Raw genomic sequence first — 27,762 nt, 5'->3', positions numbered from 1 at the left:
AAGTGCCAGTCTTAATGGGTTGAGTAAGCCTGCTGTTCAGGCCACGGCTGTGCTCAGCTCAGGTACATCCAGTCACTTTAAGGATATTTGATTACCCAGAACCAACATAGAAACAGAGCAGGTCAGGAGGGGCCTCCCGGGCCATCTAGTTTGACCCCCAGCTCTAGCTGGCTCCACTCATAACATATCCCAGTATAACCTCAAAATCCCACTGGTGACAGAAACCATAAAAGGCTATAATCTAATACCAGGCTCAGTGACCCAAGTGACCTGTCTCACCTTGGAAATTCTCAGCCATTGAGAAACCATCCCGTTTTATCTGGCAACAGGGCAACACTTTCCCCCTTGTTGTCAGAAATGGCATGGCTGTTTCTCCTCAATCGCAAGAGCTCTTGGTTTCAGGACAAGGTGGTGTTGACTTCCTCTTACAGCATTACACGTTGCTGGCCTAAGTAAACCTGGTTACAGCCCACAAGCTGGTCCAATTCCCTGCCAAGTACTGGGGTTTCCAAGATGCCTTTGACCAAACCAAAAAAGAAAAAAGAAAAGATGAGTCTTGGCCCTACTTTTTGCCCAAAGGTTCATTTGTGCAAATAGTAATTTGTGCAAATTTGAGAGATCTTGACATTTGTGCAAATTGTGTCATAATTTTAAAATATTTTAGTGATTTTGCACAAATGCGCACCATTGCAACACCACCTCTCCCATCCCGTAAAGGGAATCAGTTTCATCCTTTCCACATGCTACTTTTTTAGTCCTCCAGGGCCATATGCCACAACTTCCGGAGAACGTCGATTTCATCTTCAACTTGGGCACCTCTCATGTGAGGGATAAATACTGCTCTGCTAGGCTAAATGAAATAACTTTGCAGCAGATTAAATTGACCAAGAGGTTTTCAGGAAGACACTAGGTCTCTGCAGGGCGCCGCATTAGGCGAACTTGCAATCATGCACACTCATGCAAGATCGCCATGGCTGCAAATCAAGCCAACCGGCAGTGGGGAACAGAATGAAATTCACAAAGCCAAGCCAGAAATCTCTGTCAAATTTCCTTTCCCCAAATGGAATTCCCCTACATCCCTAATTCGAACACAAAGCTCTGCTAGTATCCTGACCTCTAAGCCCACCCGGTGTTCCTGCACAGACGTGTCAATGGAGTAAACTCCCATGCTTGTTCTGTGGACTTGTATTTATAGGGCTAATTATTAAAACTTTGTGCTTGAATCAGCACGCAGAGGAGCAAGCCAAACGGCCCAATCTATCAAGCTATTAGAGCCGACAAACGGTGTGCAAGAGAGGGAGCATGGGATGAGTTATTAATGCCCTGAAAATGGGGTGACGAGGCAGAGCTAATAGCTTTCCATTCAAATGATGCCTAAATCTTCAAGCCAAAAGCCAAGGAGAAAATGGGGAGAAAGGGCGGTGGCACAGGCGGGGGTGGGGAGAGGGAGGGAAAGAGAGCATCTTGCGTGGCGGTGGAGAGGGTCGCACATGCACTGTGCAACTGGATATAGTTTGAGAACTATTCAGTCAATTGTTCCAGGAGGTGAGCAATCCATACTTTCTATCCTAATCTCTTCCTAAACCTATTTTCAATTCTGTTGTTTTTCTGACCCTTTCTCCTTGCTTCTCAAAGTCTGGGAAGAGAATGCACAGACTATCTAGCTGATATAACTTGGCTATAGAAGCAGCTTTACGAGCTGTTGCTTTTAACATGGAAAACGTTCAGCATATTAGCCCCATATGACAGCCACTATAAGTTGCTTTTAACAGCTGTTAGATTCTTGGCGCCTTTTGATCTCAACTGATACATGCAGCATTCTAATAAAAGTCAGTCAGGTAGACTGGTGGGAGAATTAAAACAAGCTGACATAATCTCTGATCCTGGGAAGAGAGAAAGTAGAGCCCCCCTTTCTCTGTGTCATTTTGAAGAAGCCAAACTACTCTCCATGTTTTATTTACTTTGGTGCTGGGATAATACGGGGTTAAGGTGTTGGCGCACGTTGTGTGTGCACTGGTCACTTTCAGCCAAAAGGTTAATAGTTAAGAGATCAAACGTTTTGTTAGAAAGTGAAGCTATCAAGGATTTTGCCCTGGAAGCCAGAAGATTATATAGTTCAACAGAAGTTTGGCGGAAGAGAAAGCGGAAAACATTTTAAACTCATGAAATAGAAACTTAGTTTGTCAAAATAACAAGAAACTGCCCTCCTGGTTAGTTGGAGTTGGGGAGAGGGAAACCCAATTTTAAAAGATAAAAGCCTCAGGCGAAAAGGCAGAGGAGCAGAGAGGCAAAGAGAAGGAAGCAAAGAGTCCAAGAGGGAAGGGAGGATCAGCAGCTGCTGGACCTGAAGAACTGGCTGAGAGGAATCTGGACCAGAGACTAGGATGCTGCTTAGCTAAGGAAGCCTGATAGACAGGGACACATTCTAGTGAGGTTCGCTGGCTAAGTTCACCTATGGTAGTCTTACTACCCTATCGCTCATAATGGTTTTGCATGTATCCATGCAAACGTTTGTCTGTTAACATTGTTCTTCACAAACAATTACAATTGTCTTCTTTGACACTTTGAAGGCTCTTGTGCGTTACCCATCCTGCATCACCAACCTCCATACCATCAGAAGGAAACCCCTAAGCCCCAGAGGCTTTTATCATCAGATTGGTGGAAGCAGCCACAGAACTAACGACCTTTGTGGTGGCAGGGGAAAAGGGCACCGGAAGGAAGGGGCCAGCGAGAGTGCAGGTGTGCTAGTTGGTTAGGTTTCCCTTCCACTCAAAATGTGTAAGATGAGCAGCTGGTGGAGATGGCAAGCGCATCATAGCCGCTTCGGGCAGCATGGCTGTGTTCAGACGCCAGGCTGGGATAGGACCGAGACGGGGCCTCCCCCCTTTCCCACAGTAAGCCCACGCTCAGGCCATGCTTTAAGCACCAGTACTGTGCAGTCGCTTAAAGTGTTAGGTGTGGAGTTTCAAATGCAAACCTTTGATCACTAGGTGGCTTTGGTTAAGTCTTAGTCCAGCCAACTTGCACGTGAGGATGAAAAGCCCGGTCTGCCTTGGAAGGAGCCCATGAGGCCGCCAGGCCCAGCCTTGCTCAGTGCAAGACTCCAGGGTGAAGCCTCCCCAGCAGGTGGCTGCCCAGCTGCCTCTTGGATGCCTCCACTGTGGAGAAGCTCGCCACCTCCCTAGGCAACTGGCTCCATTGCCGTGTTACTCAGGGAGTTTCCTGGTGTCCGTCCAGCATCTGGCTTCTGGTCACCGGAGCCCATTATTCCGTGCCCTGCATGCTGGCATGACTGAGAAGAGGTCCTGGCCCCTCTCTGTTGGACAGCCCTTCAAGTCCTGGAAAAGTGCTACGATGTTGCCTCTCCCCAGGCCTAAGCGTGCCCTGTTCTTTCAGCCTCACCACACAGAGCTTTGTTTCCAGTCCCCTGCTCATCTTTGCCATCCTGTTCTGAACCTTGTAAATGGCATAAAGCTGTTAAGGCTGCAGTCCTCTGGTCCCTGAGGGTGGGTCTCAAGGGTGGTCGGATAGTCTGGTCCTCCTCCGCCAAAGATGGAGGGACAGGTCCCCCCTTGGAGGAGGAGATCCTCCCAGTCCCCACAGGAAACGCCATAATCCGCGTCTCTCCAGTATCAGATTGCAGTGGTGGAATCAGCAAAATGGGCGTATTAGGAGGCATTAGGAGCCCTAACATAGTGGGCATTGGGGTTCCTGGGCATGCCCCTAGCAGAGAGGTGGGGAACTGCCTCCAATGGGAGGGCGTGCTCTTCAAGTAGACCCCACCCCTCGGAATGGGAGGGGAGGAAGGTGCTGCTGCTCCCTCCCTTCTGGCCTGCCCTCGCAAGCGCAGAAGGCCTTGGGGGCGGTCCTTCCGATCTCGCTGCTGCTCCTGGAAGGGTTGCGGTGCCCGGGGTGGTGGGGTGCCGGTGGTGAAGACTCTGGCAGTGATGGGCTGCACTGCTCCTGTGCCACAGAGGCAGTGCAACTAGTCAATCAAAGAGGAAGCCCCTGGGAAGGAAGAGCAGAAGTAGCAGGAGTCGGTAGTGCTGAGAAAGCAGCAGAACAAAGGAGAGGCAGGCAGGGAGGCAACGGAGGATGCGTAGGAAGAATGAGCGAAGTGGAAAGGAGAAGGAAAACCTCGAGGAAGCGGGGCAGAAAGAAGACACACACTGGCCCGTGGCTGCAGAGCCAAGCAAGGCCCAAGTTCACATCTGTTGATCTGGAAGTGCCTGCAGGCCTCTTGTGAACTGTCATGACAAGTAAAGCTGTATGAACCCAAGTGCCAGCAGGAAGACAGGAGCACTCGCCCTGCCTGTTCTGGATCATAGCAGAGTGAAAGGGGCCGTGTGCTTCACAGTTGAGAGTCTGGGGTGCAGAATTTGGTAGTGCTTCCTATGGTTCTAATATGGCTAGGGTGCAAATGTGGGGGTGGGGGGGAGAGCTAACATTAGACCATGGGTGTGGCTTTGCAGAACAGAAAACATGAAATTTGAGATAGGTCATCCTGGACCAGTCTGAGTCTTACCAATGAACTTGATGCTCAGTGTGCGTCAGACCTGCTGAGCACAGGCCTGGAGCATTCACCCCCCCCCCCCTTCCCACAGCTCTTCCCAGAGGCACACCTGCCCAGCCCGTTGCCTCCTTCTGACCCAGCCAGCGCCCAGGCCACTTCGGAGCCTTTGGCCTCCTGGAGCATCCTGGCAAGATGCAGTTCTGTGTAGCTCAGCAGGATCCTGCACAGTTTTGAAGCTGGGCATTTAGCATGTCCACTCCCCCTTAGGGAACCGTAAAGGTTAATAGCTCATTACTAAATATTTATTTCTGGTGACGCGAATCTGGGTTTTGACAGGAGCTTTCCCTATGGGCCCTGATGCCTTTTTCACCTAGCATGGAGGAGAGTATAGAGCAGTGCAAGACTGCCATCTGCTGGGGTTCTCCCAGCACTGCAGCCCCTTCTCTGGAAAGTCCCTGGTGTCACCTTGAGAAGCGTTTCTGACCTGGCATAATGCGAGTGGCACAATCATATCTTTCTTTCGTGCGTGTGTGTGTGTGTGTGTGTGTGTGTGTGTGTGTGTGTTGGAGGCTGCCAATTAAGCAAAGGGCTTACTAAAGGCTGGGACTGCTTACTCCTCTGCCCTTCAGCTGTTTCGCTAGTCAAAATCTGCCTATAACTTCCCCCACCACTGAGAGAAAGCAGCTGGAGGGAAAAGAGTTAAGCAACCCAAGCCCTGTAATTCCTCAGCTTTAGGGGAAAAAAGGATTTTTGATTAAAACTTTAATCACAGGTACCAAAATGGAATCTGCAGCAGCTGCCAAGGACCTCTTCCTGAGGAGACTCCTATTAATCAATCGCTCTGCATCATTCACAAAATTTTACAGGGGTCCCGGCAGTGTCATCCTCAGCGTCAAACCCTCCTGTGTCATCCCACTGCAGCTGCCCGCACTTTTTATCTTACCACCAAAAAAGTCTTGGAAGGGAAAGAGCAGAAAAGGTGCTTGGTGCTTGTGGCTGGACGTGTCTCATTTACAGAGGCTGGGCTTGCAGAGGGCCTTGGGTGATGATTAATGGCCTGCAGCTGGAGCCCAGGCCGTCCTCAGAGTCCAGGTCAGTCTAGGGGCAGGCAGGTGGCGAGCTGCAAGCCGCCTCGGGCAGAGGCCCGTGTGGGCACATGGCTGGCGAGGGCTCAGCTAGAGATTGTCCGAGTCAGCCCAAGGTCACTTCCAGGGGCACTTGGGATGGCCGACAAGGGCCCAGCAAGAGCCTTGGTCCAGGGCAGTCCCAGTTAATCTGGAGAGCTCCATCCGAGGCAGTGCTAGAGAGATAAGATGCACCGGGTCCAAAGTGAAGAGACTTTGGCCTGCCTCCTCAGGTCTCCTCATGCTGGGAGCTTGATAGCTGTTCCACCTCTGCCGCGGAAGCAGAGCTGCCTTCGTCCTGGTGGGCACGTAGTGCACTCTCACCAGTCTCGCCTGGGGGCTCAGGATCCTCCTGGTTGGGTCCTCAGCATTGTCAGTTACTGTGGACTTCAAGTCCTCCTCCAGGGAGGAATCCTCTAGTGGGGAAAAGATGGGTAGCAGTGGGAACCTCCATCTGAAAGTGCCCAGAATCCCTGCTCAGCCAGCCCAGTTCCAGTGCCTCCCATTGGCCTGGGACCAGCACCTCTGTCTTCCTCCCTCTTGCTGAGGATATTCCCCAGCAGCGTAAGCCAAACGCCCGGTCTCAGCCCTCACCTGTTGCATGTTGGAATGCGGCTGCAGAGGAAGCGCCATTTTTCTTCTGCCGTTGGGAGGGACCCCCTCCTATGCTGTCACTTAGGGAAAGATCATAAGGAACTGATGCAAGAGAAAAGGCAGGACAGAAAATAATGTGATTCAGCTTGGTGCATTTTCTAAACGGATCCTTCTTCAGGGCCATTCAGGTACAACTGGATATAGCCCTTCGCTTCCAGCAGTCAAGTTGGCTGTGCCTTACTGTGCTGCCAGGGTATCTGCGCACAGGGCTCCCACTTACAAAGGAAGAGCTTGACAGAGGGCCCCATGGTATGGATGCACAGGCATAAGCAGCTCCCCACACAGCCAGAGCCAGTCCAGGGGGCTCTCGGGGACTGCCGTTCCCCGTCTCTGGTAATGCACACGACTCACCTAAAGCAGTCTCAAGGAGGCGACTCTCCTTTGTAGGTTCCGACTGGGGAAAAAGAGGTGTGTGCATACAGGGAGACCCACAGGTTACCTAGTCCTTGTCTTGAGCTGTCAGATAGACTTGTCTCATGTCCCATTTCTCTTTTTCAGGGTGGAAGTCAGGAGACCATCTGAGAACAGACCTATTTGAGATACTCTTTCAGGGTCTCTTTTTTAACCCAAGAGGCTTAATACTTAGTTGATAGCTGGCTCATGCTCAGGTCAAGTCTTAAGACGCTCGCGATGCTTCACTGGTGCATTGGAGGATGCATGCAGCCCCTTCACTCCTCCTGTCACGGGGGGAGCAAACAAACCAATAACAACTTCCCGTTTGTCTGAACTGGCAGATTATGGCTAAGGGCTACAGAACAAGTCAGGGCATTAAGCCAGGTTTCATATCCTGGCTTGCTCCAAAGATATTAACCACCAATTTCCAATCTGGACAAAATGGAAAGCTCTAGCTAATGGCAGGCTTAGGAAGGGCCCACTAGATCCATCTAGTCCAGCTCCCTGTGGGAAAACACAGGTGGGACACGCAGCACCCCCCAGCCATGCTGGAGGTAGCGCATGACTGCCAGGACTAGATAGCCCTCTTTGCTGTGAATTTATCAGTCCTCCTTTCAAGCCCTCCAGATTGCTGGCCTCAACTACCTGGCGTCACTGAATCCCACCGTTTAACTTTGCTGTCTGTGAAGAGGTGCTGCATTATTTGTTCCAAAGCTCCCTGCAAGCTGCCTCATGGGAAGATTCCAGCTTCTAATATTATGACAGAGGGAGCAAAGATCTCCCTAAGCACTTTCTCCGTCCCCTGCATTGTTTTGTATGCCTCCAATTGTATCTCCCCTAACTCACCTTTTCTCTAAACTAAACAGCTTCCTCTTTTGTTTGCTTGCCCGTGCAAAAAGAGGGATGAAGGGGCTGCAGGTATGGCCAAAAAGCTCTTTCATGGCTTGACATTAAGTCATGGGATGGCTGTCCAGACACGGTTGCATGTAGGGTAGGCACAGCCGAGGAGAAAGGTTGATGTGCTGGTGCCTGTGGAGGACAGAGACATCCCTGCTTCTTCCCAGTCCCACATTAATCAGGATTTCTGCTCAGTCAGAAGAATATGTGGCCAATTAAGAATGGAGCCCACCCACTTTTTATGAGCTCCAGGTGGGAATGTAGCCTGATTATTCAGCTACTCTGTGAGCATCCTTTCGTTTAGGCAGAACAGTGGAGCCTTTCTCTACCCTAAGACGGATTTCTCCACTCCTGGGCATCCCTTGCTGTCCCACTGCTGAGTCCCTTGTCACTGAGTGACTCTTCAGCTGCAGGTGCAAACGGCCCCACTGAAAAGTGCTGCTCCAGGTCGTGCCAAGCAGGATGAAACCTCTTTTTGTGGCCTTGGCCTGTGCTGATCGCCTCACACATGGACGTCACTTGATGTTGGAGTTGTCCAGTGATGGGCCTGCATGTGTGAACCTACCTGGTGGCCGCATGTCTTGGCTCCCAGTTTGTAGGTACCAGGTTGTACCGTCCATACCCTCCGTAATATTTTAACCTACAGGCGAGGGAAATAAATGGTCCGACAGATAGGAATGCACTAATCAATATGTTTGGGTAGTAACTGTCGGTGTCGTTATGGATGCCAGTGTGGGGAGATACAACCGGTGGGTTTGCACACAACACAAGCAACAGCGTGTGGTTGCCAAGATTCATAGTTTACACCACTATCTGCCCAAAAGATGATCAAGTGGCTGTTCAGTACTATGGTATTCTTCTCCCCCACTCCTGCCTCCCACTGTCAGTCCATATCCCAACAGCCACTGCACCCAAAAATCTCATCCCAATACACATTGCTCCCTTGATGTGGAGCCCACTCTGTCTTGTGAAGCCACTGAGTTCTCAGGGTGTGTATTCCTGATCCCCCCCCCTTGACTACCGTTCTAAAGTTTCCTTCCATACCCACTTCCCCAGCCTGTCTTAAAATTTATGGATTTTCCCCATAGGAACCACTGCTCGCACTTTGATTCCCCCATGCCCCCTTGGGCCTTTACCTTCTTTCTCTCTGCTTAGTCCACAGCAAGCATCTTCACCTGAATACCTCCGATCCCCCGCCCGCCACTCACCGCACCTTCCCTTATCGAAAATCCACCAAGGCTGGACTCCGTCCCAGCCCAGGGCATGCACCAGTCTGCTTCCCCCTCCTTGGCCTTTCTGTAGATAAAATACCTGCAGCTGTGCTCCGCTCTCCATCTCTGGGACTGTGCCTGTAGCTGCTTTGTAATTGCCTTCTGTACCCCCGTTGTGAAGTGCTATTTGCCAGCACACTTCCCTGCGGCCTTTACAACAAGCCACAGAGGCCTCTCTCTTGGCAAGCCAACCCCATGTCCCCCCTCTGTGCCCTCCTCCAGCACCCTTTCCCTTCAATCATCCCCCACTTCCTCTTCCTATTATCACACCTGGGCTAAGAAGCCTTTTGAAGCAGCTATTCATGCTTTTCCCGCAGAGGTTCTGCTCCAGAATCCACTGCCGCTGATTTCAGTCCCACGCATGTTCCATATGTTGACTCACAGCCAGGCACTGAATACGCTCTGCCTTTCCATCATCCCTCCTTCATTCCTTTCTCTCCTGGGAAGCTTCTGTCCACCCCTCTGTGTTGCTTTTCACTGACTTGGTTCCCCAAGTCAGACGTGGTTCCTTGGTTCCCCATCCCCAGACCTATAGCCAGCTCTTCTGACAGTTCTCCCTTCCTTTTTCCTTCTATTCCATTTGCTCTGCAAGAAAGGCAGCTCTTCTTTCCACCTGTCTTTCCAGAACATATCAAATCTTCCTAGACATGCACACAGTAGGCTCTAGTGCATCCTTCATGCACACCCTTAATGGGTACAATCTCCACATCCCATACCACAAGGCCCTGTGATTCCTATTTTAACATGGACCAAAATATCCCAGTGAAAAAGCAGTCCATTCAGGAAGACTGCAAGGAGTCTGGTGCAGCTGTGGTAGCAAAGCTATCCTGTTTGGGGGATTGCAAGGCATCGTGAGCCACAGTTGCAAAGCAGAAGCCTGGTCACCGAGGACCAGCAGGTATACGGCCTTGCCGCTGACACACGCAGGAAGGCATTGAAATAAAACTCCTTTGTCCGATTTATCAGCCAAGGAAGAATTCCAGAAGATTGCTATTTTGTGACTCTGCCCAGAAAACTCAGCATAAACATTTCGAAATTTCCCCCTGGAGTCCACCAGTGCCTGGAGCTCCACACTGTGCGACAGTCTTCCATTGTTATCCTCTCACCCCTCCTGTTGGGCCAAAACCTGCATGTGCTTGGAATGCACGCCACCCACTGCCCAAGGAGTCCCAGCTTTCAGGAACCTCTCGTGTTTTTATCTCGTTCCCCTACTTGTTTACATTTGCCAGGTACGGCTCATTGATCATGTGTGCCATCATCCTTGGAAGATTTTGCACAGTGGTCTTGCCCACTCTACGGATGGTACTGGGGGAAGGGAGCTGAGGTTGGAAGCCAGTTGTAAAGAGTGACCGCCGAGCTTTTCCTCGGTTCAGCTGACCTGGCGTGACAGCATCCTTGTGCTGATTGTCCGGCCTGGCGCTGGAAGCAGTCTCCTCAGAGGTGACCCTGGACACGCACACGGCTGTGTGACAGCAAGCACCATGCTGAGCATCCGTGTCCTGCACAGGACTCCACACTGCCTCCTGATGAGGAGGGGTCCAGCGGCAGGCCACATACAGTGCATGCCTGCCTGCAGCTAGTGGCTCAGCCACTGAGGAAGCCGTCCTGTTTTCTCTCTCTCTCTCTCCCTTTCTCCAAAGATGTAACATCATAATCTGGTGCTGGCTGGAGAAGGGACAAGTCCCTGCCATGCGCAGTCTCCCCCGAGAGGTGCTCTGTTCTCCTGCCCCTCTGCATGCTGATTGGAAAATGGGCCGTGGATTCTGGATGAAACATCCATTTTCCATGCTCAGGTGGATCTTCATTACAGAGCTGTTTGCATTGTAATCCCAAGTGCATCTGGACGTATGGTAGAATTTGCCATTTAAAAATTTCTCCTCCTTGCTCAGGGCTCAGGATGCTGCAGTGCCAGGCAGAGGACAATGGGAAGGGGAAGGGGTGGGGGAAGAAGGGCGGAAGGACCGTGTGTGTGATGGGAGGAACAGAGCTCCTTTCCTGGGGCATGTTAGACATTAGTGGGCATTACAGTTTTACACAGGAGGCAATAGCAGCAGTATCCCTCGCAAACGGATACTAGGATACGAAAACTCGAAACCCTTGTCCACTGCTAGACATTTTCATTGCTGTCCAAACCACAGCACTCTTTCAGGGGGCATGAGAAAGGCGCCCAGATTAGGCATCGTGACATGGACAATGTTGTCTCCCGAAGAAAGACATTCCCACCAGAGGGAATGGGCCTGCCTCTCCCAAGATGCAGCACTCCAAGGTGGATACCTCATTCAGACTCTGAATGTGAACTGGAGGAAGATACTGGAATGGGCTGGTATGCTTAGCTGAATTTGCAAGGGCAACAGGCTGTGAGACAAACCAAGCGCTGGCAAGTCCGCCTCTGGTTTAGGGGGAAGACACTGTGAGACCTTGGGGTGGGGAGCAGTCAGAGGGGGAAGTGGCAATTCCATCAGTCCAGTGGTTCAACTCCAGATCAATCAAGTAATTCAGCTGAGTAACATCCAGCCTTCAGTCTACAAACAGCATGAACTTCCTTGAGGGTGAGGCTGTTTGGTGAGGAATGAAGGTGGGAAATTAATTTTGGAATCAGAACAAAATCCAAAATTAATTGGCTCCTTAACTTGATGGATGCCTTTTGCTAACATTTATATTACCTACGTACTGTGTATCGCAAAGCCAACCTTTTATTGGCCAGCCAAGGTTGGCCTAACAGCAGTCTTTTCGCCTCTAGGAAAAGGGGAGAGAGAGACCAGCTGGTGATACGCATTTTGTTCAGGAGATGAGAAACAGAGAGTAAATCGTGACTCATAGACCAAGACCATTCTTTCTCTCTGAAAAAATACCTACAGAGAAGCAGGTATCTATGCTGAAGGAGGCATATTGGGGTACTAAAGAGGATAAGAGAGGAGTGGGAGAGAAGAACAGCAATGGGAAAATACTCAGAGGAAACTCACTAACAGAAAGATTACAGTAAAAGCCACTCCCACCCCTGCAGCTCCCGTTATGCCACATACATGTCAATTTCATTTTCCATCTTCTGATCTTTCTCTTACGAGGGGAGATGACAGCTCCACGGTCACTGCTAGAGAGGAATGGCAGAGAGGCATTTCCCACACTGCTTATACTCTGTATGTTCAGAACCAAGGAAAGATAGATGGTTGCCAGTTCACGGAGAGAGATGGCTTCAAAACGTGGGAGAGACAAGAACGATGCTTGCCGTCTGCATCGACAAATAGAGAGCACTGAGCGAGCAGTCGGAAGGCAGGTGAAGACTGGTTGAGGAGAGGTCGATGTGGTGGCCCGCTATGGGTTCCTAGAGGTTTTTTTGGGAGGGCAAGGATCCTCCTTGGCCACCCACAGGCTCACACAGGATGGGTACCTGCACTTCTGGTTCCTCTTGGTACTAGAAACATCTTCTTCCTCACCCACTGGTGCTTCCGCAAGAAGAAGCGCAGAACTTTCCAAACAGCTCTGAGGGGCAACCAGTGGTCCAGGGATGAGCTGCTGTGGGAGCTGGTGGCGGGCCTGGGATTTCGGATCAGTGAGGGGCCAGTGCCCAGCACCAGTGGGAGCAGTGGAGCTGGCAAGTGCGGTGGCCCATTGGCTGGAATGGGGCCTGTGCTGGAGCAGCAGGACGGGCATGTTGAAATGGTGCTGTGGGCATTCAAGTGACATCCGCCTGCTGGCTTCTTCCCTCAGTTTGGGCCATATATATGGCATTGGAGGTGGACGTGCCATCTCTTTGCAGAGGCACACATGCTGCTGGACATGTTGCCACTTGCTTAGTGGCTCATCTTTGGCTTTCCAGTTCATTCACGTGCCAGAAGGCTTCAAAAGTTCTTCCTCCTGCAATTTCGGTCACTGTGACGAGATCTCTGGCCAGCGCTCCATCTCTAGTTTGTTTGTTCCACACAAGTGTGGCACACCAGGCCTTTGTGAGAGGAGGCTCTTCTGAGGGCACTTCTCCAAGGCTCTTCTGCCTGGCATGCGATGCCCATGCCTTCCTGTTCAACCTCCAGCTCAGACCTGGGAAAAGTGGATCATGTTGCTCTTCAGACAGCACCCACATCCCCCCTCAAGGAGCCCCTTCTGGCCCTGTGCTGCCCCTCCAGGCCTCATTGCGGAGGCAATGTAGGTGTAGCTAGGCCTGCTCGTGCTGGAGGAATAAGCAATGGGAGAACCAGTTGCTCAAGTGGAGCAGGTTGCTAGCTGCGGAGCCGCGGATGGGCTGGCAGACTGGTGTTCCCCCAAAGCGCCAAGGCGACAGGTCCTCTTGGATGGGGGCACATCAGATGGGCTGGCGATGGTGGCAGGCAGCGCGCTGCACTTCAGAGCAGTGCTCACTGCGCTTGCCCTAGCAGGACATGGCTCTGCCTGGCTTGAGTGAGAGATGATGGCTCTGGGTGGAGAATGGGGCAAAGATGGATTCTCTGAGGGTGGGATGGAGCAATCCCATGTCCAGCTATCCCATGTCCAGCATGTAACCTGCTATCATGTCCCTGTGATTAAGCAGCATACGTGCCAGTTTGTCAAAGAGTAGCACGGTTTGCGGGGTGGGGTGCAGCTTGCTTGTCGTGAGCAGTGACTTCTTTGCCCTTCTTGAGGGTGTGAAGTTTATCCTTGCACCAAGAAAGCACGAGAGAAGCCCCATTTTTAAAAGCCATGGAAAAAGATCACCATGCCACATGGACTTCGGGTATTCCTGAGCCTCTCAACTAGCCTACAGACTGATAAATGCACCCAGTTCTTTTTCAGTCCGAACATGGGAACAGACACTGTGATGGGACTGCTTCTTTCTAGCAGATGCAGTTTCAGAAAGTAAGGATGGCAGAGAGACAGCTTTAGAGCGAGCAGAGGCTTGGGAGGAATGGGTTGGCAGGGAATTAATATTAGCATCCTCTCCAGTGTCCATTGTGCATGACAGAGTGGAAAGAACTGTAAGGAAAGGTCAAAGCTGTTCTATGGGGCATGGCCTTCAAGTACCAACAAGCCTCAACAGATCCCAGAAAATGCCGCAAAGGGGGCTTTGGGGAACCAGTGCAGTGGATTCAGCAGAGGGCGGGGGACCTGCTGACAGGATGAGTTTATATTCTTGAGGTGTAGTATTGATGAAGGGAGAAGTTAGGACAGGGTGATTTTTAATGTGCAGTGTGCAGGCCATCTAAACTCAGTCGGAAACTGTTCACATTAAAGACAGCAGGGCAATGCTGCTCCATTAAAATCCATTGCAAGAAACCAAAAAAGGTGGAATCCTAGAAAACTGCAGTGGGAAAACAGCGATAAAGGAAGAGCCCAATTCCAAGGTTGTTCTACAGGCCACTGCTGCATGATTCTCTGCAGCTAGAAGACAACAGGCAGAAATCAGGACAAAAACAGAACAGCTGGAGGGGAATGGGGACCCTGCAGAGCCTGTAGGAGCAAAGCAAACACAACACGTAGTTCCTAGGCAGACATGGGTCGTAGAGACTGGATGAATGGAGAGGCCCGTTTCTCCTGCTGCTGTGTGTATTTCAGTACCACGTATGATAAAACTATGCTCCTGGATTCCGACATCCCAAGAAACATTGTGGTAAACCGAAACCATGCAACAGATCATTGTTTCCTGTCATGGTTTTCATGGATAAAACAAACCATGGTGAAATAACACTCCTGGGGTCAGATGACATGACAGAGGAGCAATGATTTTAAAAAACCATGGTGGCTTGTTATTTTGTGTGAAACCAGTCAAGATGTCACCTGCATGGATCTCTTAACTGCCTGGACACATTGATATAACCCCATGTATTAGCATATTTTTTGTATGGGTGCTCATTTATTATTTCATGAGGGTATCTGTCTTCAGCGTTGAACTATTTTAATGTATACATGAACTCATTTGCTTCCCTATGAATGCCTACTCTCATACTGGCATGCTCTTGTAGATGGATGTGAACATGTCTGTGTGCAAGTTAAATGACATGGTTATATGTGTGCATGCAAAAAGGTATATGAGGACGCACAGAAACATGGGTGTTTGCAACCCTCATTGACTTCAGCCACATGCCTGGGCAGAGACTCAGTCACTCCTGAATCAGCCAGGGAATGTGCCTTTCTGCAGCTTTGAACCACCATCCTCTTCAGTTCTTTCCCTGCCTGCATATTGCTCTGTTTAAAGATGAAAGCATCTTTGGAATGAGAAGAGAGAAGTATGGGGAGCTGCAGGGCACTGTAGATAATTATATGTACAGTGGTACATATGGAGCGCATTCTAATAAAACTTTCCCCCTGCGAGGAACATCTGCTGCCCCTTGGTGGGAGCACCTCCTAGAGACCTGTAATAGGAGTCCCGCTGGGCCAGCATGGCCATTCCCTTCTCACCCCGCAGCCATCTTCTAAGGTTCCTGCAGGAAACAGCAGCAGACTGGCTGGCTGATTCCTATTGCACTTGGTGGCACACTGCCCTCTTCCATTCGGCAGCCCCTTTAAGAGCTTGCCCATCTCTCCACAGGGCCAGGCAGGCCCCATAAAGCCTTCTCTGACTGAACATGGAGAACTGTAGCTCTTCAGAACTGACCAGTTAAAAATCCAGTGAACAGCTTTTGTTTTCCTTTCATCCCACCACCAGCCCCTTTGTTAACATAAACACTCATGGAGCGCTATAGAACAAAAAACAGATGGCATTTTAAAAATCCAAGTTAATTAACAAAAAGGATGGATACTGAATGACCTATCCCCAGAAAGGCTTCAGCTGCTTTCAAAACAAAGAAGGACAAAACATTCAACATAACAGCTTGTTTGCGAAGGCTGAAACATCGCTGTGCGTTGGTATACTATGAATGCACAAAAATCCAAAAGCCTCTGTAAATCCCAGCCTACACAGTGGTGCTCCTGAAGGCCTAGAACAGGGATGTGGGGGAACCCGTTTTTCTGTCCAAGGCCACATTCTCTTGGGTGTGATTTGTTGGCGGCTGCATGCAAAAAGTAGTTGCGACTGAGGGCATGGGTGGGTGGGTGGGACCACCATACTCTCCCCTCATTTCTCTGTCACCCCTTTCCCTCTTCTTGAGTGGGTACCCAGTGGGTGGTCAGGCAGGGGATAGTTTACTCTTGCCAGAGGCGTAAGCTGGTTGTTTAGGTGTCCTGCCACGTCCCTTCAGGTATCAGGTAGAAGGGCATAAAAGAATGTAGGTAGGAGTTGAGTTACTGTTCAAGAGGGCTGAATTCTAGTCCTGCTCTAGTAGCATTCTTATGAACAAGTAGTTCACCTAGCTATGCCCCTCTCCCTCATTCAAAAGGACTTGCTTCCAAGTAATCTCACACAAGACCATGGCACAGTGTTCCATCTAGGAGTCCTGGGAATTGCAGCTTGGCATTCTTAAGAAGAAAGTCTGGACACCCTGGCAAAAATCAGCCTACCCTGTTGTTGTCTGAGGATTAGGGATACAAACCTGATATCCTTTTCAATTGATAATGAGGGTTTTGACTGACTGACAGACAGACTGATTGATTGATTGATTTGTACTCTGCCTTTCTACCAAGAAGAATGGCACTGAAGATGCCTGTTGTATTTCCTTAACTATAGGTGGATCCACCTGATAGGAAAACAGGTAAAGCCTAGGACTGTCCTTGTTTTTGTTTTTTTAAAGAAACAGTGCTAACATGCCAACCAAAGTTCTGGCAGGTTTAGTAAATCAGTCTACACCATTTTGGAAATATTTCATCCACTGATAGCTAATTGTGACCATTTTAATGTACAATATTTATTGCTTAATTCCTACCACCTTTAACAACTATTAGGATTTGCCCAAAGACAGACTATGGCAGAGATAGAGATGGTTTTTCGGAGGCCCCCTCGCATCAGCAAGCGGCCATTGTGTGTCTTTCACTGATGCACAAACAAGACAACAAGCACACCCATCAAATAATCACACTTTAACTGGACTCTCAGCTGCCTTAAGTCTCTAGTCCAATTATGGGAACCTATGATTAAACTGCCTGTCATCAGAAACGTCAGATTTCATCTGCCTGAGGTCTTGGAGGGAATAGATCAGGCAGAGTAATGGAGCCGCTCATATCCCAGATCTGATGCATTTGCTAGAGTGTAGAAATTAGCGTAGTAAAACAAAGCTGCCATGCAGCCGTGCCAGATGTTGAGTTATTGGCCTCATTTGCTCCTGCTATCAAGTATGTTCTAAAGGCTGTGTGCATGTACTTGTCTGCCTCGAATAACGCAATACTCAGGATGTGCCCGAGGAAACCAGACTCTCAGGCACACCAACATGCCCAAGCCTTTCATACCGCCACGTATTTCTTTTGACAGCGAGTTTTACTCCAGTTTTTGCAAAGTTCTTTGTGTAAAAACTGGAATGAATACTTCTGTCCACAGTGTGTTTATTTTCAAGATAGATCAATTTCCCGATGGACTAAAAGCATAGGTGTGATAGGACTGGTAGGAGATTGCAAGGACTTCAGCTGCTTCTAGGCAAGGCTATACTGTGGAGCCACCATGGTTCTTTGATTCACATTTCACTGGAGGCGGCAGCCCACCGAGTTTCATCATCCATCTGTAGTCCTCCCGTGTTTTCACTGTGCTGCTTCCATCATCTTTCTTTCAAACCTGGGAAAGTCCAAAGGCTTTTAGAAAGACAGAAAAGTGACACAGTGTCCACATGTAGAAAAGTCTCTAGTGTTGCTGTTCAGTCCTGAGGAACAGCAAATCAAATCACTTCCATGAACCATCTTGCTCAAATGAAGGTAAATGGAAATGGGTTTTCCCACCATCAGATATGATAGGTGGAGATATACATTCATGCATACATATATGGATACACACACTTAGCATGGATGTAATGCTACCACACTCTATTCATTTAATTAGAAATCTGTTATTGTAATATTTTTAAAAAACCCAGAAAACAAACATGGTGCTCACTATGTTTAGTGTACGTGTATTGAGCTGCCCTATAAGTCACTGTCCACGTCAAAAGTGGAAGTGTAATTATGTATTTTCTGTAAGAACCATCTTTCCAGGAGTACCTTTAGATTCTATTTGCAAGTGATATTCAGAGTAGTGATAGCAAGAAACCTGAAGCTGGCTCGGGAAGCATCCCATCTCTTCTGCTCACAGTCTCCTAGCAACACATATGTCAACACTCACTGCATTCCTATTGGCTGAGTGCTCTGCCTATCACCCTGTTGATGTTATGCCATAAGGTGAAAATGGATAAATGTGTAAAAAGTGAAGGGAGAAATCACAACAAAACTGTTTATTGTAGCATTAAAAAAACCTCTGGGGGCTGGCTTGGCTAGGAACCTTTAAAGAGATGAATGTACCATCAAAAGGGGAAAGAGGAAGAACCCACCTCAAAAGCTCAGTGGACCAATCAAGAAAAGGTAGCAGAGGATAATAAGAGGACAATGCAGTGAAGAAGGGCTTTTGCTCAGGGGGATTGGTAAGAGGCATGGTGAGACAGCAAGGAGGGTTGGAAGTGTATTTGCATGGGAACCATCTGACCAATAGACTGAGAGGAAAAAATGGAGTCACGGAAACCATTCAGGCTTGCAAGCCATGCAAACCTGGTCACTGTGTGCATCACCACTCACCCCCCCCTCCACAGACACACACAAAAGTTGCATGGCTGTGACTTGCTCATTAAGAGCACCCCATATCCCACCCCAGCTTCTCCTTTGATACAGTTCCAGAAAAACCTCTGTTCAGGCCCCACTCGACCCTGGAGCTCAATGACCCGTCTCCTGGTCAGCTGCGTCTACCTTGCATGAAGGTGAAGATGATGAGAAAACTGAGTGCATTTTCCTGAATTCCTGAGTTGAAGGTTGAGATAAAAACATATCCATATATATATTTTTACACATGCGTCATGCTACAGGTAATCTAGGGAGGTGCTGTAGCTCACTCGTGCTGCACATGTCTTGCATGTGGAAGGTCCTAGGTAGAGCTAGGGGCCAATGGCAGCAGCAGTCCTAAAGCCCCGGAGAGCCACTGCAGTTCCGCATTGACCATTCTGGGCTCGTCGGAATATCGGCCGACACGGCCGAAGGGCAGCTTCCCTGCCCAAGAAGGGCCTCTGCAGGAATTTTTCTGCGTCGCTGGCTGTGGCGGCCGCCCTGCGGGGGACAGTGCTGCGTCTCCTCTCGAACAGCAACAATAGCAGGCGATGCCTTCGTTGCAAGGGTACAGAATAGTGGCGGCGGGAAGATAGTTTTCCCAGAACCATGAAAACCCGAGCCACAAGTTCGTGATCTGCAGGACGTGACGCAAGTTTCCCTTCGCACCGACTCGTCCTTCTGCACTGAATTTCAATAATTCTGTCCCTATCGGGCTTTTCCTTTCCTCTTCTCTCTCTTCACTCTGCGCGTCTCCCCGCTCCCTTTGCGATGCTGTTTTCCCTTTACATCTCTCGCTCGCTCGCTCTCCCTCTCCTGTATCAAATCGTCCGGAATAATACATTCCCCGAGCGCCCCGGGGCTGGAGCTCGTGCCTGCCTTATTTCACCATGGCAACCTGCAGGGAGGGTTAATCGATTTGCGGAAAGGGCGTGTTTCCTTCATGCTGACAGTGAGGACTGATTGGCACATACGATCCCTTAACATGCTTACAAAAGACAAACAGGCAACAGAGGCGGCTCTCGGCCGCGGAATCGGTGTTGCCATTCGTTCCCCCACCGCCCGCAGCCCTCCCCGTTGCCGGCGGAGCCCCCCGGAGCGGGTCGGGGACCAGGGGGGCTGGTTCCAGAGCACTTCAGTTCAGGGCCCCCGTCTCCCCTCCCCGCGCGACTTTAATCTGTTTTTATTTTTTGCAGTGTGATTTTAGTCTTTCTGCCGAGGCTCTGGGTATTAGGAGGTGAAGCAAGGGGAGCTTGACCGTCGCGTAGCTCTGTCCTTGCGTGGATCCATGTAATGCTGGCGTGCAGATTATGAGGACTGTTCGAAGTATAACAAAATGCCTACACCTCTACGTGGGGATTAGTTTTCCTGTAGGACTGCACATGGGTGTACTTCCTTGAGAATACAGGCATGGAAAAAGCCAGAGTGAGCTGTTGCGTTCCAGCATGTACACACACAGTGAAACTTATGCACACACAATTCCCTGTTAGAGTACCTCTCCCAGCAGTGGTCCCTTGGGCACCACACTCAACTTCTGGGGCCTTCTCTGCATGCCAACTCCAAGGGGGGCTTGGATAGCTGCAACAAGGAGGAGGGCTCTCTTGGTGGCGGCCCCCCATCCTAGGAACAGCCTCCCCGCTGAGGCCCGCCAGATGCCAAACCAGTCATCTTTTCAGCAACAGGCTAAGATGCTGTTTTATGCTGAAGCCTTTAAAGTTTTACTCAGCTACCCAAAGAGTAGAGGAGACAAGCTATCCCAAATGATTTTATTTTTCCAATTACTGAGTCAATTTTTCTGTACATTGTAGCTATTTTAAATTTATTTCAATGCTGCTTTGTTTTTATGTTTGTATTTTATTGTTTTGTTTTTATGATGCATTGTTGTAAACTGTCCAGAGAGTTTGAGTTATGGGGCAGTACAGAGATTAAATAAATAAATAAAATTGTTCACAACCTATACACAGGAGAATTCCTATAGGGACATGTGTATCATTTACACATGTGCTTCCCCTGGTGGGATTTTTGTAATATTTGAAGTGCCCCTTTGGTAGTATAAATGAGGAGTCAAATATTAAAGTCCCAACGCTTTTCTGCATATACAAAGTACTTCAAAAATAGGGTCATATTCTTGAGAAAGGGGCCAGCAAGTTTTAGCACGCCTTTTGAAACTTCTTCGAAGAAGCCCAATCTTGCTCAACCAGAATCTTGATTATTTGAGAAAGCTTTGGTTGTTAAAGTGTTTTTTGTGAGATGCATGAAAGAAACGGAGGGTGGGGGGAGGCCAGGATATGTGTTGCTTTTGGAAGCCTGCACAGGTGCCAAAGCTGATAACTTTGCCACAATTTGGGTATTGCCATAATACTGGTTTATGTGATACCGTAAGGGAGATTCATTGAAACTTTGGAGCTCTGTAATGTTTTATGTCCCAGCATCAGAGGCTAGTTCTCTCTGTACTCTTGCTGTTTCTTTTTCTGTCTGCATCATGACGTACTACATGAACTTTACCAAACAGTAGACCACACAAGCTGTGGCACAGCGTCTCTTCTGCTGATTGAACTTGTCTGCACAGAGATCCTTATCAAGTGGGTGGATGATGGTGCTCTATTTGATATTCCATACAGCAGATGTCCCCATTAATGACCCAGGAGACAGTTGAGTTTTGTGTCCAGGACTTATTTCCATTTTAAGGATTTAACTCGTGGACTCAATTTTGCAGCTGACTTGCATTTTCTGAACAGAAGCCAATCTCAACAATTATGTCCTTTGTTCCCAGAAGAAAACAACAGAATCTGTCTCTCAGGAATCCAGTAACTTTTGACCTGCAACTCCAGGTCTGCTGTTCTATAGGGAAGTCTTTCTTTTCATCTGCAACTTCATATGAGGTTTTTTTTCCCAGGCTACAGAGCTTCACACTCTGAGTGTGTGTGTGTTAATGCAGAAGGAAGTTCCCTGGAAATGAGCCGCTCGGTCCTGTCCATTTGGCATTTTCTTTTTTGTAGTGTTCTACTTTCAAGAGTTTAGCCCTGGCCAACTTGAGAAACATTTTAGTAGCTGAAAATAGATGGTTTTTAACCTAGTCTTGTAAATCTAGAGATAAATGTTGGGTGAGCGGAATGAATATTTCAGAGCATGGAACTCAGAACGCAGACACCTCTTGAGTAAGCAGCCCAGCCTCACAAATTGGGCCCATCCCTCTTCAAACAGAGGCTCATACCCAAAATCCACCAGGCCCTTGTCTGCCTGTAGAGCAGAGGAGAGACTGGGCCTCTCTATTGTCCTTCCAGTTTCACTCGTGTGTGTGTGTGTGTGTGTGTGTGTGTGTGTGTGTGTGTGTGTTTGCTTGGGATAAGAGGAAACAGGATTGGAGGAACAGCAGCAGGTTAATTGGGCTTTTTGGGGCGTTCCAGTTGAACAGTGAACAAACAAACAAAAGGCAAGGGTGTTCAAATGGAGCATTTGAAAAGGCCACTTCATTTTTGGGAAGAGCAGGAAGTGTGAGCGATCTGGTTGGATCTCAGAGGCTTTGCCGGGGTGGACCTATGTAGGATGAGTTCCAGAGGTCTTTCATAATGCACCTAGCTGAATGAGCAACAGATCTTATTTATTTATTTATTTATTTATTTATTTATTTATTTATTTTGTCTTACACTGCTACAAGTCAGCATCAGCTGGGAATTATAACAGGCGAAAGAAGCAGGCAGGTGGCTCTTGAGCTTTCAGCAGATGCGTGGGAGGAATGAAGGGAAAGGAGATTGAATTTGGGATCATCCTGAATTAACTGAGTGATAAATACATGGATTAGGAAGATCTGAAGAATAATTTAATAGGGCAGGGAGTAAATCAATTGAAAGGGATGGATTCGAGTAGAGTACTTTGTGTGGCATATCAGTTAGTTTACCTTCTCTAAATAGATGCTGTTTGACAACGTGCGGGGTCAGCAAGTGGTTTGGTGTTTGGCAGCTGAGACACCCATACCTTTGATGTGGTCAGATCACCACCTCCTGGGATCTAGACTGATGGCAGTTTTTCACCTCTACAAGGGCAGAAGCCCCATTAAGTTGGCCCATTCCCAGAGACGAATGGATCTGGGCAGTCTCCAGATGGCTTTAGGGACACTTGTAGCTGGTGGTGACGGGCACTCCTGTGGAAGCCCTGGCTGATCTGTGGAACATGGCGATGACCCGCACAGGTGGCACAGCCACTCTGGAGAGCCCTCACAGTAGCAGAGCTCGTAAGGCTCCATGGTGTTCCTCAGAGCTGAGAGTGCAGAAAGAAAGCAGAAGGCAGCTTAGATGAAGAAAAACTCCTAGTGGAGGCAATCAAACCCTGGTATGTACCCAGAATCAGGCACACTTTGGGGCAGGATCTCATTGCCTTTGTTCAGTCTTCTATTTGCCACCCAAGGGCAGCTTTTTAGGGTAATCCAGGGTCTATTACAAGCTGGCCCCAAAGACCTCCTAGACCTATCCAAGGCCCACTGTAATATATTTGCTAAGCACTTCCATGATAAAAAAAAACCTCTCAGCTGCTGGGACTCAGGCTCCAGTGCTGCAACAGTTGACTGAGGACAGGTTTGGGCACAGCATGGCCCAGGTTTTCTTGGATGAGTTTCAGTTTGTACAGTTGGTCAGGAGAAAGATGACGAGAGTGCGATCTTGTTGGTTCCCTGCAAGAACAGAGTTGGGCAGGGGGCTCTCTGAAAGCTTCCCTAAATGTGTTCCTGGCCATATAAACCAGCACAAGCAAATGTTATGCAAAGGTGTGCTGTATGTGCCTCTTCCCTGGGTCTGTTGAGAACTTTGCAAGCCCCATGGCAGGATTCATTTTTTCCATGCATTTTTTTCCTTGTGAAACAGAAGATCCCCTTCTTTGCAGCAAAGATTGCCTTGCCGTCCTTGTGCTGCGCTGGGCACGGGAAAGCAGGGCTGACAAGCAACAGTAAGCAATACACTCACCCAGGCATAAAACACAATATGGGGCACCGATCTCATCATGGCAGCGTCTTGGCTAGTCCAGTCTCCTTTTCCATCCTTTTGTGATGCTTTCTGTGCGTTCTGCCTGAGGGCACCGAAAACATCCCCCTTGCTTCTCACAGCACAAGAAGAGGTCTCCCACCTCCACTGGCATTCAGAACTGTTACTAGCAGGCATTTCCTTCTCTTCTCCTCCAGTGGACCCTTTGATGCTTTTCCAGGCTAGGAATTAGCTTGACGAAATATTCCTTATTTCGAGTGGAGCTCTGACAGAGAGAAAAAGCCAGAGCATGCATGCTATGTATCATGTTTCCTCTACAGGGTGAAGGTACATATACGTCTTTCTTCCTCTCCTCTCCCTGCAGGAATATCTGGATGTCCTTGGAAGACCCATGGTCTTGGCAGGAAACAAAGCAAAACAGGTTCAGTGGACCAACGTCTATCAGGATGCTTTGGTAAGAGAAGAAGCCATTCTGCAAGATCCCACAGCTGGTCTATTGCTTTCATGTTCTTTTGCTGGCATGGCCCATACACTGCAGCTTCATAAGAGAAGATTGCTTGATACCATTTCACCCTCCAGGGTCCCAGCCCAGCCCAGCATCCCAAAAGATTGACTTCTTCTCCGGTTTTCTCCAGCGATGCAGTGACATGCATGGGAGGCACTATCAAGCCTCCTGAACCGGCTGGCCTCCTATAAAGAGTGCCTTGTATTTATCGTGCCTTCTCGCTCTTGACAGGGTCTGGGCCTGGTGGTGACGGGCACCCTGCCCGTGTTCAACCTCACCGAGGACAGCAGCAGTGAGAAGAAGGTATGCTTTCACCTTGCAGGGTGCTCCCCATTCTAACTTTCGCCGACAGCTGATTTTACCTCTGCTCTAACCTGTCTATTGTGGATCCACAATGGTCATTGAGAAGAGTTTCTGGTGAAGAGCTTGTGGGGTGTGTGTTTCCGTGAGACAGAGACAGAGGGTGCTTTGGGTTGTGTTTTTGTCCTGTGTTCTGCACGGAATTTCAGAGGGTCCAGGCAAATGGTGTCATCTTCAGCTTGTAATACTCTTGTGCTTTCCCACTTTTTCTTCCATCATTTTTCTTTCCACAAAAAGTCTGTTAAGGAAGAAGAGATAGACTAGCTATACCATAACTGTTGGTTTATAGCACTAGAAGTCCAGAAAGCACCAAGTAGTGGGGGAGCAAAGCGAGAAAGCGCTTAGAGTCTCCTATGTTCTGCATCTTTCTTGCCTATGGAGCCCTATGGAATCCTATTGTAAGCCACCCCAAGACATTCTGCAGGGGACGGGATAGAAAAGCTTTTAATTAATAAATAAAAATAGATAACATGCGTAAACAGAAAAGGTGTTTTCACATGTCAAGAAATTGTTTATGAATCAGTTCCAAACTGGCCAGGACTTGATCTCCCTGACCCAATTTGTGACCTGCTGGAGTAGTCAGCATGGGGCGAGGCAGCGAATGGATAGAGCAGGAGCAGGCAGCAGCCAGGTTCTGCTGATGCGTGGAGCCATCCTGGGCTTAGAGTTGCCTGTGGACCCAGCTCTGCCCCCGTAACAATTGGACAGAGCAGTGTTCCTCGGGCACTGGCTGCCCCCTTCACTCCGTCAGCCAGTATCCCGGGGGATGCTGCACCGCAGCCCTGAGAGGAGCAGGATGACGACTGACAGGCAGAATCGCCTCCCTCACTAGCAAGCGCTTGGGCTGGGGAAAGGGTGCAGTGCGGCTGAAGGGAGGCACCCCTGCCCTGCCCTGCCGCACCGCTCAACTGGGGGCATTGCAGCTTCCGTGGGGAGGCGGGCACAGGCTGACATGCAGAATGCCCCCCAACCCCATCTGGCCACAGCTTCACGTGCTGAGTGCGGGCAGGTGGGAAGGGCCAGACAGCTGCTGCCTCGTGGGTGAGCGGAGCCCCGTGGGCACTCCCTCAGCCATGCCCCTGAGTAGGGCCCGAGAAGGAGGAGCTGCAAGGTGTCGGGGATCCTCGGCCGGAGCAGCAGCCCTTCCGCACCACTCCGGCCAAGAGACTCGGACTCTCTCTCTCTCTCGCTCAGGGTCAGGCAACACGCCCAGGCATGGATGGCTCTCTAAACCGTGCGAGAAGCCGTGGCAACTTCGAGTGGCTTCTAACCTCCCCTAGGGCGGCTTGTCAGCCTCTCTGAGGGAAGCCGCGTGGCTTAGTGTGTCCGTGTGGTGTCCGCGGGCAGCGGTGTGGCCCTGGTCGCTTCCTGGTGCTCCCCTAAGCATCACCCAGAGGAAGAGAGCGTGTGTCTGTGGCTGGCGATGCAGAATGCGGAGAAAGGGAAAGGGAGGAATGAATTGTGTGGCAGGAAGATGGGAGGAGAAAAGGCGTTCGCTTCTGTGCAGTGGGGTCCATGGAGCTGAGCTATGGATGCGGAAAATGTGCCTGGTCCATTCAGCCCAGACCCCAGCTCTACTTTGTGCTCAGGTCTCCTGGGCAAGCTACTTGTCTTTTGTGCCTCAGTCAGTTTCCCTAATTGCCCTGCATGGCCCTAAAAGTTGCCTGCCTCTGTGCTAGAGGGACAGTTGCACGAGTCCCTCTGTTCACCCAGCGCATCACTAGTCTTAAAATAGGGTTCAAGGGCTGCACTCCCAACCAGGGCACTGAGTGTCACGGTACCTAAAATTAGAGTTAGCAGCAAGAAAATCAATTCTGCCTTCAAGTGAGAAATAATCTATACGGATTTAAAAACATACCAGAAGTCGTAATGTACACATCATCCATACCCCTGCCTAAGGCAGGACGGGAAATTTCACCCAGATATTCCTGCTGTGAGTGCCAAGATTTTGGGGGGCTTGCTGTCCCGCAGTGTCTTTAACCTCACCTGGTGCCCACAGTTGTCTCATGAGAGGAAGCGAGAAGCAGCAGGGTGGGGCGCAGTTCCTCAGAACATGTGCAGTGATGTGTCCAAAACCCGCAAGCGCAGATGAGCTGTGAGACACGTAAGAGCAGGGCCTTGTGTGGATGGCCTGGGAGCTCCCGGTGCTGCAACTCTGCCAAGGTCAGGAGGCCATGGGCCACTCGTACCCAGGTGAGGGCCCACGGGGAGCTCCCACAAGCCAGCAGCAACAATATGGCTGCACCGTCTGTGCCATCAGTATTTCAAGGACACTTGTCGCACTTCATGATGGCAGCTGACTTGCCAGACAAACGAACTCCACTAAATAGATCAGAAATACCTCCCCCCTCCCTAAGGAGCAGAATCCCAGCGTGAGTCCATTGTCTGTCTCATCTGCCTTATGCTCCTGCATTCGTGTTTGTTTAGATTTATTAGCAGTAATAGACCTGCCATGGCATTCTATGTCAGCTTGTTTTTAAGCAGGCAATGATCTGTTTCTTGACTTGGTAAGTGATGAGGCCAAAGACCAAGCCATTTATTCTCCGGGGAGCCTAGTTATTGCCTCATAAAGCAGCATGGCAGCTCCATTGCAACAATTATTCCATGCTGCGCATTGTCGAATTTGACATGGTGGCTTGCTGCAGGTGCAGACACTGGTGTCTCCGTCAAAGAAAAATCTACTCCTCTTAAGGAAACCTATAGCTAGGATAGAAGAGCCTGAGCCAGGACAGTGTCCCCATCGATCATGGGAAGGGCTCTTGTTCCCCCTGCAATGCTAGGCTGCTGGGAGCAGTTTGCTTTGAGCTGCATCCCAGGAGACCATCTGGTCAGACATTCAGCCCTCTTGAACAATCCTAACTGGAGTAAAGGATGAAGCCTCTAAGCAAGATCTAATTTTTCTCCTGGGCTGCACCTTGACAGTTAGAGCCAGACTCTTTAGACAAAGCCACTTCTGATTACCCAGGTTACTCGCTGGCTGAATTGTGCTTGGTTCTCAGCCCACAGATGTTCATGATTGCTGAGGCTGCCTTCACCTGCTGTCCATGTTGGGTCATTATAAAATCTAGCAACCCTGAAGCATGATGGTGTGGCTGGACTGGACTGGGTGCTTCTGGGTGCTTCTTCCATTTCAGTTCCATAGGCGGGGGATGCTTGTGCTTGCAGCAGTCACTGCTAAAACGCAGTGGCTCTTTCTGCATCTGTTCTGGAACCTAAAACTCCTTTGTCCTGTGGAAGCCAGCAAGTAGGCATCAGAGAACAAAACACAGGTCTTAGATCAACATTCAATTTACTCCCAGGGAATTTGAAATCTCCAGGTTCGCAGCACCAGGAGGACTGCAGCCACTGGCAGCAGCCTACTCCAGATTCAGCCTTCCCGATGGGACTGAGTCACCGACTCAACTCTGTTCCCAACACATAGCAGATTTTGGCAGCACTGCAGAGCAACAACCAAGTTCTG

General features: G+C 49.5%; 1 protein-coding gene across 2 annotated transcripts in view; it reads left to right on the top strand.

The window, feature by feature from the left end:
- CACNA2D2 (calcium voltage-gated channel auxiliary subunit alpha2delta 2) overlaps positions 1-27,762 on the top strand; it is a 658,873-nt gene that overhangs the window by 572,945 nt on the left and 58,166 nt on the right. For both annotated transcript variants that reach the window (XM_044451244.1, XM_044451243.1), the window contains exons 15-16: positions 23,802-23,891; positions 24,174-24,245. In XM_044451244.1, coding sequence (XP_044307179.1) covers positions 23,802-23,891; positions 24,174-24,245 — 162 coding nt within the window. The remainder of the gene's footprint in view (positions 1-23,801; positions 23,892-24,173; positions 24,246-27,762) is intronic.

This window comes from Varanus komodoensis, unplaced genomic scaffold (genome assembly GCF_004798865.1).
Source record: "Varanus komodoensis strain SLA01 unplaced genomic scaffold, ASM479886v1 scaffold6_2, whole genome shotgun sequence".
Lineage (NCBI taxonomy): Eukaryota > Metazoa > Chordata > Lepidosauria > Squamata > Varanidae > Varanus > Varanus komodoensis.
The sequence above is the reverse complement of the archived record's forward strand: the minus strand, read 5'-3'. Positions and strand labels throughout refer to the sequence as shown.